Source organism: Bos indicus, chromosome 17 (assembly GCF_029378745.1).
Source record: "Bos indicus isolate NIAB-ARS_2022 breed Sahiwal x Tharparkar chromosome 17, NIAB-ARS_B.indTharparkar_mat_pri_1.0, whole genome shotgun sequence".
Taxonomy (NCBI): domain Eukaryota; kingdom Metazoa; phylum Chordata; class Mammalia; order Artiodactyla; family Bovidae; genus Bos; species Bos indicus.
In genome coordinates, this window is record NC_091776.1 from 62,499,307 (window position 1) to 62,517,663 (window position 18,357).

Genomic DNA, 18,357 nt, shown 5'->3' on the forward strand with positions numbered 1-18,357 from the left:
CCTGGCGGTCTGTTGGTTAAGACTGCACGCTTCCACTGCATAGGGGCACAGGTTTGATCCCTGGTCAGGGAACTAAGATCCTGCATGCTGCATGACACAGCCAAAAAAAAAAAAACCGTTGTGGGCAGCAAGGTGGAGCCCTTCTCTGTGTTATCTGTGGAATTTTCCAGAGCACTAACCTTCCTTGCCTCTACCTGGCACCCCACATTCCAGCTTCCCCAAAGCTTAACTCCCACTCCTTCCCAGACTGGTTTACGAAGGGGAGGGGTTTTCTCCTCAGCTGGAGAGTTCATAGCTGTTCTGTCCGGTGTGGGGGCGCTGGGGCAGAGCGCTGGAGAGACGCCTGCCTTCGTGTTCCGGGGCTGGTCCCTCCTGCCCTACTCATCAGCCAGGGTGTAACCCCACACCGCCCTGTGGCGCTCTCCCTGCTTTCAGATCAAGATGCTGTCAGATCGGAAGCGGGAGCTGGAGCACCGTCTCAGCGCCACCTTGGAGGAGAATGACCTGCTCCAGGGGACAGTGGAGGAGCTGCAGGACCGGGTGTTGATCCTGGAGAGGCAGGGCCACGACAAGGACCTCCAGGTGCGGGCACGGAGGGCGGGCTCAGGGCCAGGCGCGCTCAGCCGCCCGGCCCCGAGGAGGGGCTAGTGCATGGGCAGTGGGCGACGCTGAGGCCTCTCCTCAGGCCGGATATGGGTCTCCTCAGGTGTGGCTAACTGGCTGCTCTTTCTCTGCCAAGAACCAGTGCGTTGCTCCAGCAGGTCATCCTTCCAGTTTGTTCTGAGCCACTGGCCCCAGGAGCAGTTTCATGGAGTTCTTTCCGGGCTATTAACGTGACTGGAGCACCTGCAGTGCTGTTCTGCCTCCTGGGGTTTGTGGAATCTGGGGGGGACTTCAGAGGGAGCCCGTGGCTGTGTCTTGGACTCACGGTGCTCTCTGCTGCTGCTTCCCCAGGCCCCTGCCTTCAGTGGGCTGGCCCCGAGCAGAAGCCCAGAAGCTGCCCACTGAGCACAGCGGGACATATCCTGATTCTGCCAGTTGCTAGCGAAGGCACAGGCCGACCCCTCTATGAGCCTCATTAGCCTCTTTTTTTTCCTTGCTAAAAGAAATTGTTTCATGGCTATATTTGTCCTTATTTGGGAACTGCCACCAGGCCTCAGCTGAATCCCAAAGCTCACACTTGACAGGAAACGACCCCTTAAACACTCAGCCTCCCCAGAAACAGTGCAGCATCTGCTGCCAAGAATGCTTCGCCTCAATGACCTAGGAGCACTGGGCCTGGGGCTCCGGGCCCTGCTTCCCTGGGGTGTCCTCTGAGTGTGCCAGGGAGCAGAGCCGATTGCAGCAGTGCAGTTCGCGTGCAGGTGGCCAGCAGGGATAGTCCTGTGCCAGGTGGGTCCCTGCCCAAAGACCAGATTGCAGAAGGCCCCTGGGCTCAGCAGTCAGCTGTTGAGGAAAACCCTGGGTCGTGGGATGAGGAAACATCTTAGGCTAAGGTCATGTGATACCATCAGTTAAACAGCCCTCTGAGTGATTAGCCTCTTTAAGGGCAAATTAACATTTTTTCTGTGTTTTATACCTTCAGCTCAGAACTTTGTGTAAAGCGGGGCCTCAGTAAGTGTGGAACAGAAAATGATGCTGGCTAAAGCCTCACATCAGTTTTCAAAATGGAAAGGAGTTTGCTCTTATTTTAAAGTTTACGGTGATAACAGCCATGGACATTTGTCGGTTGCTCTGCACAGAACAGAGTATTTTTGCAGATGTTCTAAAACTGAGGCTAAGAAAGGTGAGCTCTCTGTCCTAAATAGTGTAGTAAGTCCTGGGTAGAATCCAGAAGGGGGCCCTCCTGCCTGCTTTACTTGGTTCTCAGTGATGACTTCCTGTGTATCACGTGCCTCTCCAAGTCAGTGTCTCACCAGCGTTTATTACCCCATCAGGTGCTCTCCTGAGGGTTGCCGAGGTAGAGTATGGAGAGGAGAAGGAAAAAGAAAAATGGGGAAATGGCCCTGCCTAAAAAAAAAAAAAAAAAAACTTTTGTTCAACATGAATTCACAAATGAGAAGTCCTTATTTCAGATCAAGAATGGGAGACCTGGGGGTGAGGAAGAGCCAGGACCAGTGTGGACTGTGTAGTACTTGGCTAGCACGTGGGCTGTATGTTCTCGGCAGCCAGAGTCCCCAGTCGCACCTCGTTCACATCCTCGCCCCCTGCACATGCGCTGCCTCCTGATTGGGCTTCTTCAAGAATGGGAGTGCAACGCTTGCATCAGGTCAGGGAGGTCCCACCTTGGGACCTCTGCATTGGGAAAAGCTGCGTTTATGAACTGAAATCTCTTCTTTCCCAACTATTTGTAATTTTTTTTCCTCCTCTAGTCATATAAAACTCTTTAAGGTGTTGCTAATTAGTTCTGTTGCTGAAATGGCCTGTACAGAAATAGAAATTTCGGCTCGCTCAGGGAGTAGGTGAATGGTCCTGAATCAGACTTGTAGACTGTAGAGCTAGTGGTCTTGGAGTGTTTCTAATCCCCCCGGTTTTAATCCTTTTCCTCAGACACAGGATGAGAGAATGGCTGAGCGGGCAGGGCAACAGGCTGCCGCAAGCAGAGTAGCCCCCTTTGATCTGGCTCACTCTGTAATTGGGGTTCTACTGTCAGAAACAGGTTTTTAAAACACTGATCAAATCCAGCTCTGATTTTTTTTTTTTTTTTTTTTTCAGTCTGAGAGGGATAAAAATGACTATTGAGGGCCCAGGAAATTGAAAAAGTAGGCATTTTGCTAAACTCTTAATACCCAGTAAAGGATTTGTCCCTCAAGAGGACCACTTAACTGCTCTGTTTCATAACAGTGAGCGTCTTACAGATGTGTGCAGGGGCCTCGTCCCAAGGAGTGGGTGGCTGTCATCAGCAGAGAAGGCAGGCCCTGCTCCCTGTGGGGACCCAGGAAGCAAATGACCTGGAGTCTAGACCTCGCTGACTCTGGGTATGTGCCGTTAGGCACATCACTTAATATCAGCCATCTCAGTTCCCTCAGCGTAAGACGGAGAGAGTGCCCCGACCTCTGCCCACTTTAAGGGCATTAGTGTTGTAAGCTCGAACTTCGCAAACTCTTCAAACACAAGGCATTTGGTGTCTTCCTTGGTCAGACATATAAATTACATTTAGTTTCATCTTTGTCCTATAAAGGGTGATATTTCATATGTTAAAAGGTTCTTGTATTTAATAGACTCTTCGTTGGTTTAGTTTTTCTGCATTTATTTATGGATCAGTTATTGACCAGAGAGGGCAGACCTGTCCTGGTGTTTGTTCTCTTGCTGTTACAAGTAATTAAGCACCTCTGAGTGTGCGTGAGGAATTGAACTAATGTCCAGTGCCTAAGAACTCGTACTTGTCAGTGCTGAACTTCCCCTGCTGAGATGTATATGGAAGTTGTCTAGAAAATAATTGCAAAGCATTTTGTCAATTTAATATGCCGTTTGTAATTGTGCCAAAGGCTTCCTAGGCATATCTTAAAAAAAAAAAAAAATCAACCTAATTTCTTCTTTCTGAGTTTCCTCAAAACCAGAGCTGGAGGAGTTCCCACTGGACCAGCAGGTATTGCTGACCCACTGGAACCATGCAGGGCAGGCTTGCCAAGTCCTTTGTCATTCTGTGAGCAGCCAGGCTCAAATCCTTCCTAGTTAAGGCACACCCAGACCACTGGTGCCATTAGCCAAATGTTCTCTGATACTGACCAGCAGAGGAGAGGCTCCCAGGGCACCCAGAGGGATAGCTGAAGGCTCTGCAAGGCAGCTTGCTCCATTCATGAGAACCACAGAGCTTCGAGTTGCTGCCTGCTGCCCCTGGGCTCTGTATCTCTGCAGGAGCCACAGACCTACGTCAATGATAGTCTGGAAAAGAGAGTATGGCGTTCCGTCTTTTTAATGAACAGGGGTGACCGAAGATGCTATTTTATTAAAGGATTAACTAAATTTAAATCCCAGGAAGTTCTTCTCCCCACCTCCACCTCCCAAAGTGTATTTTCAGTCGGGGGACGGGAGGTGAGCAGCCCTCACGTTACAGAGGTAGGAAACACTGCTCCTGTACGTAGCGTGCGGACAGTACACAGCAGCTAGCCAACAGACTGATTCTGCAGTTCGGGGCTGTTGTGGTGAAAGTAAGTGCAGGGATGGAGTGTACCAGTAAGAGTGTGGCGTTTAGCAGCCATGGTGGAGTCTCCCTTTACATTCAACAGTAATAACCTCATCAGGTGGCAAATGCCCTGTTTGGACTCCACAGGGAAGGGGCCACAGAGAATGCAGAGAGGGGTGAGGCAGTGGCAGCAAAAGACAGGGAAGGAGCCCTGGCCCATGAGTCGTGATGCCTGCGTTGCCGTCCCCTCTCTACACGGGTGTCGCTCTCCTCCTCTGAGCCGCGTGTGCTGTGGAAATCTATCACACGCGTGCTCCTAAAATCTGTCCCCCGCTAAGGGCTTCACCTGTAATCAGTGAGTAAGGTGAGACTGCCTCTCTCGTGAGTTTGGGAACTCTTGGTATTATTGCCCAGATGTAACTTCAGATTCCACCTCTAGCTCCTTTCCAAACAACCCTTTTCCCCTTCACGTTTTCAGCAAAGTACAACATGCATATAGTAAAGCATACAGACCTTAGGTGTATAGCCCACTGAAGCTTTTATCGGTACCTGTGTAACCACCATCCAGGTCAAGACAACCCATCGTCAGCACCCATAAATCTTCCTCCTGCACCCTCCCAGTCAGCGCACTGTTTCTTCCTCAAAAGCAAACCTCTCTTCTAACTTTTATCTCTTTTATCTCAAGTTTTGGAACCTTTTATAAAGAGAATCATACATTATAAATTGTTTTGTGTCTGGCTTTTGCTGAACATCAGTGTCTGAAAAGCTCACCCCCATTGTGGCATGAGAAGCAGTGTGCTCTTCGTGCTCTTGTGGCGTGCTGTACAGTATTGCAGGATGTGAGCATACCCATTCTGTTTTTATTGGTATTCAGATTGTTCCTGTGAGTGGCTTTTGTGGATAACGCTGCTGTGAACGCCCTGGTTGTCTTTCATGTACATTTCAGTCATTTATTACTGGGTCTGCACCTAAGAGTGGAACACCTGCATCAAAAGACACGTGTGTATTTCACTCGCTAGAAACTTGCCGAACAGTTTTCCAGAGGTGCACGTCATCTTCCATTCCGGCCAGCAGTGAGAATCCTGGTTATTTTACATTGTCATCAAAACCTGATATTATTATTCTGTTACTATTATTTTTCTTAGCCATTCTGGTGAGAGTCTAATGGTGCCTTATTTTGTCTGCCTGTAGGTTTGTGTGTGCAACTTTTTATTCTGGAGAATTTCAGACAAACTCAGAATAGTACAATGACACGCCATGTACCCCACTGTCCATATCTACACACCATCCATCCCTGGCCAGCCCCATGACATCCACTTGCTCCCCTCTCATATTATTTTGAAGTAAAATCTGAAGTAAATCCCAGAATTTTTGTCATTTCATCTGTAAGTAAAGAATACTTTACAGATAAGAATTTTAAAAAACATAAACACAGGACTAGTACACCTAGAAAATTTAGCCATATTTCTTTAATGTCATCAGCTATCTAGTCAGCATTCAAGTTTTCAGTTATCTTAATAATATCATAATTGTTTTTCATATTTTTCTTTTGAGGCAAGATACAAATTAAAATGCGCCTGCATGTGGCAGTCGGGTCATATGTCTTTTAAGTCTCTTTTAATCTGTAGGCTCCCCTTTTGTTTTTTTCTTTTTGAAATTTATCTACTGAAGAAGCTGGACTGTTTGTCCTGTAGTTTCCCACATCTGGATTTTACCAACCGCATACCCTGAGTGCCATCTCCACTCTGTGTTTTCCTGTAAATTGGTGGCAGGTTCCAGAAGCATGGTCAGGTTCGGGGTGGGTTTGTCAGCTGGGGCTTGGCCCCCTCACCCCCCTTTGCTGTCTCCCCGAAAGCTGCACCAGAGCCAGCTGGAGCTGCAGGAGGTGCGGCTCTCCTACCGGCAGCTGCAGGTGAAGGTGGAGGAGCTGACCGAGGAGAGGAGCCTGCAGAGCTCTGCCGCCACCAGTGCGTCCCTGCTGTCCGAGATAGAGCAGAGCATGGAGGCCGAGGAGCTGGAGCAGGAGAGAGAGCAGGTGCTGGCGTGCCCCCGGCCCTCCCGCTCACCCCACGCCTGGGGTGCCGTGGTCTGCACGTGTGCAAGCCCCTCGGCCTGCTGGCTGAAGATGTCCTGAGGCGGCCTCTTAGGAAATGCTTGTTGACTAATCAGCCTCAGAACTCTGGTATTGACAGGGTTCTGGAACATTCGTGATCCACCTGATCGGCTTCTTTTCATATTACCCGTGACCACTCATTCCCCTAATTATATGGGGACTTCCTCCAAAAGTAACTGACTATATCAAGAAGTACTTTATGTGCAACTGGGAGGGACCTGAGGGCAGAGGATATAAGAACCGGGAGTCTGTGCAGTTGTGCGGGAGAAGGAAATGACAACCCAGTCCAGTGTTCTTGCCTGGAGAATCCCATGGACAGAGGGGCCTGGCCAGCTACAGTCCATAAGGTCGCAAAGAGTCGGACACAACTGAGCAACTAAGCACACGCAGTTGTACGGGGCCCAGAATAAGTACATGTTTCTTGGGACAAGTAATTAAAAAAAAAACCTTTCCTGGAACTAGACTCTTGGACTCGTGTGCTAGAGACAGACGGTGCTGGCCATCTCCCTGGAGCCCCTGCTGCTGCTGCTAAGTCACTTCAGTCGTGTCCGACTCTTAGCGACCCCATGGACTGCAGCCCACCAGGCTCCCCCGTCCCTGGGATTCTCCAGGCAAGAGGACTGGAGAGGGGTGCCATCGCCTTCTCCGCTCTGGAGCCCTAACCGGGGTAACTCTTTGCCGCAGCTGAGACTGCAGCTCTGGGAGGCCTACTGCCAGGTCCGTTATCTCTGCTCGCACCTGCGCGGAAGCGACAGCGCTGACTCGGCCGTCTCCACGGACTCCTCAATGGATGAGTCTTCAGAGACGTCATCGGCCAAGGACGTGCCAGCCGGCAGCTTGCGCACTGCCCTGAACGAGCTCAAGAGACTGATCCAGAGCATCGTGGATGGCATGGAGCCCACGGTAAGAGGCCGCACTGAGTGCTCCGGGCTCCGCAGGGCCTGGAGGCTGAAACCGAGTCCAGAGGGTGAGGTTAGCCCTGGAACCCGGAACCTAATAAAGTCTGCAAGAATGCCTTCTGAGCCCTTGTCGGAGCTCACTTCCCACAGGGGAGCAGGCACAGGGACTGATCAGCCCCCAGAGTCCCTCCCTGCAGGCTCAGGGTGAGGATGAGGCCTCGGGGCCTCGAGTGTGAGCACTTTCCTGGGAGGCTGTGAATGTAGAAATTTGGATCCTGGTAAAAACTGCAAGTTGCTCTTCTGTTGTCCACTGGTCCTGGTGGTGGAGGTAATCGTGAATAGGCAAACTTAAAAGATCTGAAGCTTTCTGCTCAAAGGCTAGACGTGAGCACGGAAAGTTGAAACGATCAACAGCCGGGCCTTTTAGAATTCCAGACACGGCTCCTCTGGTGCAGAAGAGGAACGTTCCCATGGGCAGACAGGCCTTTCTTCCAGCTTCGTGTCAGATTCCTGCCAGACTCCCCCTCCATTTACACCCACAGCTCGAGGGCTGTTGTTTCTCATCAGGTTCCTCCTCCTGCAGGATGGTTGCGTCTCTCTCCCCGTATTAGGTGAAGCTAGATGAAAAGGTGGCTGTCCTGCCAAGGTGGTTCGTGGGACGCGCTGTAGTGCGGAGGCTGGGCCAGCGTGGGAGAGCGAGCTGGTGGAGGGGTGTGCTCTTGGCGTGTGCAGTTTCCCTTCTCCAAAGCCTGAAACAAACTTCTAGTTATTGTCTGCACGTCGAAACTGAGCAAGACAGCCTCTCTTCTCTAACCTTCTGTTTCTTCGTTCTGCTTCTCTTTTTTTCTCCCATCCCCCCACCTTGCTCTTCCCCAAACTTAACCGTCTCCCTGCTCCCCTCCCCTCTTCATCTCTCCCATTAACCATCTCCCCACTCCCCTCCACTCTCACCACCTCTCTGCTTGGCCGGCTGACTCTGCTGTCAGAGCGCCCGGAGAATTGACGATGACTCCTTAGAAGAACAGATAAGGCAGACCAGTGAGGATTCGAGAGCCCTGAGGGAACTCATGGAGGGAGAGAGGGGTAAACTGAGGCAAAGCCTGGAAGAGCTGCAGCGGCTGCACAGTCAGGTGAGCACCCCCGTCCTCAGCCCAGTGCAGGATGTTCATGGGCTCCTGCTCCCTGGGACCCCTGTGAGTCCCCCTCTCCATGTCTCTCTGAGAAGGGCTCTCCTCTGATGGTCGGACTCTCAGGGGTAGTGACCTGAAGCTGAGATGAGCTGGGTGTCTTCAAGAGAAGTCAGTCCTCAGGTTTAGACCACAGTGAAATCGTTAGGAATGAGAATAGCCAAGGGACTTCCCTGGTGGTCCAGTTGCTAAGACTATGCGCCAACGCAAGGGGCCTAGGTTTGCTCCCTGGTCAGGGAACTAGATCCCTTATGCCACAACTAAAAAGATCCCGCCACAACTAAGAACAGCTCTCCATTTCCTTCAGGACTCCCAGCCCTCTACAGAGCCTGAATAACCATGTGGACTCTGATAGTTAAGAGTGCCACAGCTCCCAAGACACATTTAGAAGTTTGTCCAGCAGCTTCTGTGCAGGAAGTTTGCAAACCAGGGGACAGTTGATCCCTTGAGGGCCTGAGCTCTTTGTGAGTGCTGTCACCTCTGCCAGCCGTATTTCAGCTTTCGAGGCACGCACTGCTGCTTTTGCTGTTCCCTTCCTGTTTGATCGTGATCTCATCTCTCGAGAACACCAGAGAAGGACATCTGTATTCTCATCTGAAAAGTTTTAAAGGGCTTAGGAGCGGCCCCACCCAAAAAGGAGCTTCTAAAATCTACCTAGGAGATAAATAAAAGCTCTTCTTTTTGACTGAAGTCCTGTATGGAGGTTCTGTCCCATTTGCAGGGCACACCAGACAGGTACCCCTTTAAACCCTGCCCCCTTCTTTCCTTGTCCAAAGCTAGTCCTCCCTTCCTGCTACAGGAAGAGGTTGCTGAAAGATGGAATTTAAGCCGGGCTTTCACTTCATTCGGTATTTCTTAAATGTAATGGAACTTACAGAAATAAACTTCTGCCTTCGGGTTGTACCCATTAGACTTCCTGGTATTATTCTCTTGGAAGATACTGGGAGACAAGTCATCACTGCTCTCTTCTTTTTGTGAGTGACCAGATAAGAAGGGCAGAAGGATGCTACTGAAAGCTGTATCTTGTTCCTGACCAAGCCCTGGGGAGTAGGTTTGGACAGCCAAAAATACTCTTGTGCCTAAAACCTAAGACCCTCTGGTGGTCGTTTAGCCAGAAGGGTTGGCGGCAGGAGGGATCATACCTTCCAAACGGGTAGAATAAAATGCAAAAGAAAGTGGGCCCTAAAGTTATTTGGATTAATAAAAGCCGCTTTGTTGCTTCTAGAAGCCCGAGAGGGCATTATTTGACCCAGAAACATAAGGTAGAGGTTGCTGAGAGTCTACTATGGAACAATTAATATTTAGGAAGTCATCTCTACCAGAGAATTTTCCTTAAAAGTTCAACTGACAACTGATTTAGGTCAATTCCTATGGATTCCCTTTAAAAAAAAAAACCTATCAAGCAGATGGTTACATTCAGTCCCACATAAGATACAGAGTTGGGCCTCTGCCAGGGCTTATGAGTACCCACAGGCTCAGTCAAAGCCACAGACCTCTCAGCCAAGTTGCGTCATCCAGGAGTGTCCCTTAGGAGGGACTCCGACTCCCGGGGCAGTGGGCGACGCAGGGGGAGTTGCCAGGGCTGTGGAAATGGCAGCCTCAGGGTGGGCAGGGGTGCCTCCTGCAGTTAGCTCAGTTCGTGCCTGTGCCCTGAGACCCTGAGAGGCTCAGGTGGATGTAAGATGAGGGGAGTCAGACCAGCTTCGTACCCTTTGCGGAGCCCAGCTCAGGTGACGTGGGGCTGAGGTCCAGCCTCCCCAACAGATGGTCCCACCTCCACTGCCACTGTTTTCCTGCCTGAGTGTTCTCTTCTGTCCTGGAAACGAGGCCAGAGGTAAAAGGTGTGTGGGACCTTGATGGTGAAGTGCCCACACTTCCCCACCCCTCAGAAGCCTACCCAGATTCTAAACTAAAAGAGAGCCCAGGTTCTAATTAATCATCACCTGTTTGAGGCAAAGCCCCAAAGCCAGACCTGCAGACTTGCTCCTGCCCTTGTGCTGGCTGTGCCCGGCCCCCTCTGCCCCATCCCTGCAGCTCCCCAGGGAGGGCTGGCCATGGGGTCTGGAGCTGCTGCCCGGAGGCAGGAGGACCTGTGGGGCAACATGACAAGTAGTTCTCCCAAGCCAGTACACCAGGTCCTGGGAGGCAGAGTAAGAGAAACAGTCTCACCCCATCATTTGGCTCCTTTAGGCTTGACTGAAGCACATGCCAGTTACTCCAGGGACGTGAACACTCAGGGGAACGTGAGCCAGGAGCAGCTGAGGCTCTCACTGATGAGGTCTGGGTGCCCCCTCCTCTGAAATCTCAGCACGTTATGTCTCCTCCAGCCTCCCAGCCACTGTTCCCCTCAGAACTTCATTCTTTCACACCTTGCCTTTGGTCATCACTTCCCTAGCCACTCACCCTTCAGATGGTCTGGAGTGATCTTCTGAATCACGACTTGAAGGTGGGACACCCCTTGCAATATTCTCAAACCCTCATGGCCCCACGGTCTGGCTGTGTCCGACCGTCCAGCCTTTGCTCCTGTTTCTTTTTCACTGCCTCTGCTTTAGCAGAATTGAACGTAGGTTCCAGATGGGCGTGGCACGGGCTGCCCTTGCGTTCTCACAGCTGGGTCTTTTATCCCAGTCTTTCTCTCTCCCTGGAAGACTCCCCTGCACACACAGCCCTCCTCATCCTTCAAGTTCCTGATCAGGTTTCACTTCCTCCTCGAAACTCTCCTGCCTCCCTTGCTCAGGGAGTCCCCGGCCCTGCTTTGTCATGGTTACCCTCACTCCCTTCTCACCTTCCCCTTAGAGGCCTTAGAGGGCCGCCTGCACGGATAGGCTCCAGGTCAGGCACACCTCTCTGTCTTCTCTTGAAGCGCCTAGTGCATACAGTGCCTTACCTAGAGCAGGCACTCAAATGATTGTCAGCCCCAGATGTATGACCTCAAGTTTCCTTTGATGCTGTTCAATTTCAAGGACACCCACCTTAATGGGAAAGAGTGGGTTTAGGGGTTGCTGTAACCTAAGTCAGCAGATAAACCAGCTGTTAACTGGAAGGTCCTCCGTGGAGGGGAGAGAAGGGGTGGCGCTTATACTCTGAGCTGGGCCCTTGAAGTTATTTATTTCATTTGATCCTCATGACAACTTGATGGCAGGGGATAGTTCCTTTTATTCCTTCTTTTTATCGAATTCATGTGCAACTCAGAGAGGGTAAATCCTTTGTCACTCCTAAGCTGGCGGTCTCTACCTTGGTCAGGTTTTCCAGGCCACAGCAAAAAGTTCTTGTGAAGTTTTATCTGGAGACTGTGACACGTTGGCATTTCCTGCCTAGCATGTAGTTTTATCTGTTGCCGACTCAGCTGGCAGAACACCTGGCTGGCTCGAGGCCATGTCAGGGCTCATTTGGTCTGAGGAGGGCTGGCTGTCTCTGCTAGGTGCTTTCTGGGTCTTGAGTTCTGGCTTATCAGGCTGCAGAACCTGCTAAGAATAGGGTGAGGCTGGACTTCTCACCTGATGCCTTGTCTGCCTCAGAGCTCACTGCACCTGCATGCCCTGGCCTCTGCGGATGCCCAGCACCCTGAGGCTCATCACCAGAGCTGTCCCCTTCATGGACGCACAGAGCACAAGCCCTGACATTCCCTCCCGCACACCTGAGAGTGCAGAGTCCACTGCATATAGTAACAAGTTGTCCCATATCCCTCTTGACTGGTGTGCGTCCTCTGATTTACTCCTGAGTGGCTGCTACCCCAGGAGCTGGCACCTCTGTTGTCTCAGCTTATAGAGCCAAAGGTATCTCAAGAGAAGCTTGATCTTCAGCCTTAGTCCTGGGGCGTTTGCTCAGCTTCACTGTCAAGGTGATCAGATCTAGGCCTCAAAGAGCAGAAAGGTGATGTCTTTCCCCTTGTGGGAGAGACAGATCTGCATGGATGGATCCTTCCTTGGAAAAATGTCAAAGGCATGTGTAATAGTTAATAAGAGGGCAGGGTCAGGCGTCCTGACTCCAGTCTGATTCTATCGACTGTGAGAAGGAGGGTTCCCCGCCTTCCATTCATTCAACAAATATTTTTTGAAAGCTCTACCAGCCAGGGTTTCTGGTTGCAGACAACTGAAACTCACTCTGCTTAACTTGAGCAGAAAAATAATATACTGGAATTAAATCTGAAGCATCACAGAATCAATAGGCAGGCTGGAGAACTGAGCTCCAAAACAGGAAGGAGCCATGGGAAGTGGGGTGACAAAACCATTTGCTGTCCGTGCAGTAATCTCCCACTGGCCAGTGGTTTGCTGTGCCCCTTAGAGCTATAGCCCCAGGTAGGGGCCCAGGTACCTAGGAAAGGAGGTCTCTTCCTTTGGCTTCCTTAGTGGGTGGGCATGCTTTGCCTCCTGCCGAGGCCCATGCAACTAGGAATGCCCCAGATGGGAAGGAATTCTGGGTGCTTGACAAGCCCCAAAATGACAGCTGTCCACTGCACAGGCACTTGGGGATTAAGCATTGTTTCTGGTCAGGCTCTGAGACACACATATGGATAGGACATGCTTCTCGCCACGGCAGAACACAAGGTGTGTGAGAGGTCGCTGTGTACAGAGGGTGGGGTAAACTCTGGTCACTGAGGGAGCCACCAGGAGGGGCGCCTCACCACCGAAGGGTGACTCTCTGTGAGTGGACTCTGATGCCATTCACAGAGGCATGGACCATAGAGAAGGTAAGAGGCTTGAAGTGAAAGATGACAATGTTTTTCTGCCTAAATTCCCTGTGGCTTTGACCTGGGGAGCTGAAGGAAGAGGATGGGAAAGCCAGGCTGCGTCTAGTGCTGTAACAGAAACGGGAACCAGGTCCCAGGCTCTGGGGCCAGCCAGGGTCCGTGTGGGGCACAGGGCAGTGTTCCATGTCGAGTGGAAGATAACTGGAAACAAAACTCTAGTCCCTATCCCCCTAAATGTGTTCCCGGGCCCTGGTGCGCACGTGGCCTTCACTCAGCAGCTCCCAGAGAGTGCCTGCAGGTGAAGGAGGTGCCGTGGTGTGCACAGGGGGACCAGGCCCCGGCTGCAGCAGAGGAGTGAGCGCCCCGTCCACCGAACTCGAACTCCAGCTTCGCGTGTGGTCCCTCCCTCCTGGAGCGGGGGTGGGGGGGGTGGGGCAGCGGGAAGTCACCAGTCTGCCCCGCACAGGCCCTGAGCCCGCCTGGGCCTATTCTCTTCTCCCTCGGGAGGGAGACACCCCAGGCCGGCAGCAGTGGTGCGCCGTGTTCATCCCCTTCGTCTCCCACTAGGTGACACTGCTGAGCGTGGAGATGACTGCCCTGAAGGAGGAGAGAGACCGACTCAGAGTGACATCTGAGGACAAGGAACCAAAGGAGCAGCTTCAGAAGGCCATCAGGGACCGAGACGAGGCCATCGCAAAGTGAGTGGGCACGACTTGTTTAACTGCAGGTATTAATAAATAACACGAGAATGTGCTCAGTCTTAGGTGTTAAATCATACAGAAGAATATAAAACTCAAAGAGTTTCCCTGCTACTCGGAATTTCTCACTCCCATCCCATCTTCCCGCACAGACACTACTGTTAAAAGTCGGGTATGCATTTTGTGCAGGTTTTTTACATACGTGTATTGCAGGTGTATACGCAATACAGTTTTTGTGGACTTTTTAAAAAATCAGTGAGGTGATGCTCTCTACATGGGTTTTTGTTGTTGTTTTCACTTATATCTCAGCATTCCAGTTGCGTTACGCGTGCTCAGTTGCTTCAGTCGTGTTTGACTCTTTTCAACCCCATAGACTGGAGCCCACCAGGCTCCTCTGTCCGTGGAATGCTCCAGGCAAGAATACTGGAGTGGGCCAATCTCATTTTATATATACACACACACACATAATGTTTGTTGTTGTTTTTGTTTTACTATTCATCATAGACATTTTCAAGCATACACAAAAGTAGAAAACATAAGACGAATTCCGACCTACCTACCTCTCAGTTTCAGCGCTGATGAACAGCATGGCCAATGTAGTTTCATCTGTAGCCGTCCATTTCTCCCCCCTCCCCTTCTGGACCATGTTAAAGTGGATCACGAGACATATCATCTCATCCATAAACATTTTCACAGAAATCTCTACCAGAGAAAGACTCTTTATTGTAAAACACACGCCAGAAATATCACACATGAAAAAACTTCAATTTCTTAATATCATCCAGTATCCAGTGTTCAGATTTCCCCAGTTGTCCCGTAAATGTCTTTTTATACTTGATAAGAGTCAGATGCTAAAGTCCAGCATACTCTGTTTAGTTGTTATGTCCCAAAAGGTTGTAACTCTTCCCCCTGTCTTTTTTTTCGATTTGCATTTACTGAAGAAACCAGCTCTTTTTAATTCATAGTTTTCCTACATTCTGAGTTTGACTGCATCCCCAGAGTGTCACTGAACATTTTTCTTTGTCTTTGTTAATTTCTAGTAAACTGGGTCATTTTAAAATAATGTTTTGGACTTTCTCTGGCAGAGAAGAAATGCATAAACGCGTTCTTGTACATTCAAAACATTTGGCAGTACAAAGGCAAAGACCGTATTTATTTCCCATCCTCCTGAAAATTATCTTTGTCACACATTCAATCTGTCCTGTTTATTGAATCTAAGGAGATAAAGGGTACTAAAATTGTATCTGCTTTGCAGGCTTTATAACACATTAATAACAACATTTGTGCATCACTTTACTGCTTACAAAGCATCCTTTAATCCTAGCCACAGCAAGAAGTAGAGCTTTTTAATCCCAATTTTACAGATGAGGGTGTTTCCCCAGGATCACAGCCAGTGCTGATCACTGGCCTTCACCTCAGTCTCAGGCTCCTTTGCCCTTACCTCAGGGCTACTTGGCAGAAAGCTAAAAGGAGCTTATTTAAAAGAATTTGTAAATAGATACTATTTGACTTTTTTAAGAAGTAATGTGACATTTTAATTTCTGACTCTAAGATTCCACACATCTTCCCCTTTTCATTTTCATATACCATTGTACCCTCCCTTCTGCTCTCTTCAGTAATTTCCATCATTTCCATTTTGGTTTTACGTTTGGGTCCCCTTTTCTGTCTGGTCAGAATCTCCTATCAAGTTGTCCTTCAATTTCCAGTTCATTTTGGAATTATCCTCGGTTAGAATCACAAACCTACACTATCTTTGCCATTCCTTATGGTTGTAGTTCAGCTCAGTCGTGTCCGACCCTTTGCGACCCCATGAACTGCAGCACACCAGGCCTCCCTGTCCATCACCAACTCCCGGAGTTGACTCAAACTCATGTCCATTAAGTTGGTGATGCCTTCCAACCATCTTATTCTCTGTCATCCCCTTCTCCTGCCCTCAGTCTTTCCCAGCATCAGGGTCTTTTCCAATGAGTCAACTCTTTGCATGAGGTGGCCAAAGTATTGGAGTTTCAGCTTCAGCATCAGTCCTTCCAGTGAATATTCAGGACTGATTTCCTTTAGGATGGACTGGTTGGATCTCCTTGCAGTCCAAGGGACTCTCAAGAGTCTTCTCCAACACCACAGTTCAAAAGCATCAATTCTTCGGCACTCAGCTTTCTTCACAGTCCGACTCTCACATCCACACATGACCACTGGAAAAACCATAGCCTTGACTAGACGGAAACTTTGTTGGCAAAGTAATGTCTCTGCTTTTGAATATGCTATCTAGGTTGGTCATAACTTTCCTTCCAAGGAGTAAGCATCTTTTAATTTCATGGCTGCAGTTACCATCTGCAGTGATTTTGGAGCCCCCCAAAATAAAGTCTGACACTGTTTCCACTGTTTCCCCATCTATTTCCCATGAAGTGATGGGACCAGATGGAAAAACCATAGCTTTGACTATATAGACCTTTGTCAGCAAAGGAATGTCTCTGCTTTTTAATACGCTGTCTAGGTTTGTCATAGCTTTTCTTCCAAGGAGCAAGAATCTTTTAATTTCATGACTTCAGTCACCATCTGCAGTGATTTTGGAGCCCAAGAAAATTAAGTCTATCACTGTTTCCATTGTTTCCCCAACTATTTGCCATGAAATGATGGGACCAGATGCCATAATCTTTGGTTTTTGAATGTTGAGTTTTAAGCCAGCTTTTTCACTCTTCTCTTTCACCTTCATCAAGAGGCTCTTTAGTTCCTCTTCACTTTCTGCCATAAGGATGGTGTCATCTGCATCTGAGTTTATTGATATTTCTCCCAGCAATCTTGATTCCAGCTTGTGCTTCATCCAGCCTGACATTTCTCATGATGTACTCTGCATATAAGTCAAATAAGCAGGGTGACAATATACAGTCTTGATGTACTCCTTTCCTAATTTGGAACCAGTCCATTGTTCCATGTCTGGTTCTAGCTGTTGCTTCTTGACCTGCATACAGGTTTCACAGGAGGCAGGTAAGGTGGCCTGGTATTCCCATCTCTTGAAGAATTTTCCACAGGTTGCTGCTGTCCATACAGTCAAAGGCTTTAGTGTAGTCAATGAAGCAGAAGTAGATGTTTTTCTGGAACTCTCTTGCTTTCTCTGTGATCCAACGGATGTTGGCAATTTTATCTCTTGTTCCTCTGCCTTTTCTAAATCCAGCTTGAACATCTGGAATTTCATAGTTCATGTACTGTTGAAGCCTGGCTTGGAGAGTTTTGAGCATTATTTTGCTAGTGTGTGAGATGAGTGCAATTATATGGTAGTTTGAACATTCTTGGGCATTGCCTTTTTGGAGGATTGGAATGAAAACTGACCTTTTCCAGTCCTGTGGCCACTGCTGCATTTTCCAAATTTGCTGGCATATTGAGTACAGCACTTTCACAGCATCATCATTTAGGATTTGAAATAGCTCAACTGAAATTCCATCACCTCCACTAGCTTTGTTCATAGTGATGCTTCCTAAGGCCCACTTGACTTCGCACTCCAAGATGTCTGGCTCTAGGTGAGTGATTACACTGTTCTGATTATCTGGATCATTAAGATCTTTTTTGTATAGTTCTTTGTATTCTTCCCACCTCTTCTTAATATCTTCTGCTTGTGTTAGGTCCATACCATTTCTGTCAGTTGTGCCCATCTTTGCATAAAATGTTCCCTTGGTGTCTCTAAATTTCTTGAAGAGATCTCTAGTCTTTCCCACTCTATTATCTTCCTCTATTTCTTTGTATTGTTCACATAGGAAGGCTTTCTTTATCTCTCCTTGCTATGCTTTGGAAGTCTGCATTTGGATGGGTTTATCTTTCCTTTTCTCTTTTGCCTTTCGCTTCTCTTTTCTCGGCTATTTGCAAGGCCTCCTCAGACAACCAGTTTGCCTTTTTGCATTTCTTCTTCTTGCGGATGGTTTTGATCACCACCTCCTATACAATGTTATGAACCTCTGTCCATAGTTCTTCAGGCCCTCTATCAGATCTAATCCCTGGAACCTGTTTGTTACTTCCACTGTAAGGGACTTGATTTAGGTCGTTCCTTAATGGCCCAGTGGTTTTCCCTATTTTTTCAATTTAAGTCTGAATTTTGCAATAAGGAGTTCATGATCTGAGCCACAGTCAGCCCCTGGTCTTGTTTTTGCTGACTGTATAGTTTCTCCATCTTTGACTGCACAGAACGTAATCAGTCTGATTTCGGTATTGACCATCTGGTGATATCCATGTGTAGTATCGTCTCTTGTGTTGTTGAATAGCAGTGTGGTATTTTGGAGTGAGACCATACTATTACGAATAACAAAGCGTGAAATTGTGTCAAACAATTAGGGAATAAAATGGTAAAATTGGGGTGCTAATTGTGGAAGCCCAGTAAGTTAGAAGTAGAGTCTGGTTTGACAGCTTCTCTGAGCTAGAGAAACAAGAGAGCTAGCCATCAGGCTCTGACCACCCTCTGCCATCTATCTGCACAGGAGGTGGGGGATACAGCCGGAGAAAGTGCCAGGGTGTAGGAGAGCAGAAGAAACAAGTTGTCCAGTCCCCTCCATTAAAATGAGTGCACCTAGCTCCAACACCTGGGTGACAGGAAATTACAAGTCTCCATGGAACCTTGAAATGCATGCCCTTGCCTGCTGCCCTCGACGGAGGCCGAGTCAG

General features: G+C 49.0%; 1 protein-coding gene and 1 long non-coding RNA gene across 4 annotated transcripts in view; one reads left to right on the forward strand and one right to left on the reverse strand.

Moving 5' to 3' along the window:
- The window catches only part of BICDL1 (BICD family like cargo adaptor 1), an 80,236-nt gene that overhangs the window by 55,086 nt on the left and 6,793 nt on the right, over positions 1–18,357 (forward strand). For 2 of the 3 annotated variants that reach the window (XR_011561292.1, XM_019977669.2), the window contains exons 4-8: positions 436–582; positions 5,982–6,161; positions 6,924–7,142; positions 8,125–8,268; positions 13,583–13,713. Coding sequence is in view for 2 of the 3 variants with exons in the window: in XM_019977669.2 (XP_019833228.2) it covers positions 436–582; positions 5,982–6,161; positions 6,924–7,142; positions 8,125–8,268; positions 13,583–13,713 (821 nt within the window). In the remaining variant the exon portion in view is untranslated. The remainder of the gene's footprint in view (positions 1–435; positions 583–5,981; positions 6,162–6,923; positions 7,143–8,124; positions 8,269–13,582; positions 13,714–18,357) is intronic. The other variant, XM_070770170.1, reaches the window with a different exon arrangement.
- On the reverse strand, positions 5,478–10,944 carry LOC139176823 (uncharacterized). Its single transcript, XR_011561300.1, has 2 exons — positions 10,729–10,944; positions 5,478–7,887 (listed from the first exon to the last, which is right to left on the reverse strand). It is a non-coding gene; the product is annotated as an uncharacterized lncRNA (long non-coding RNA).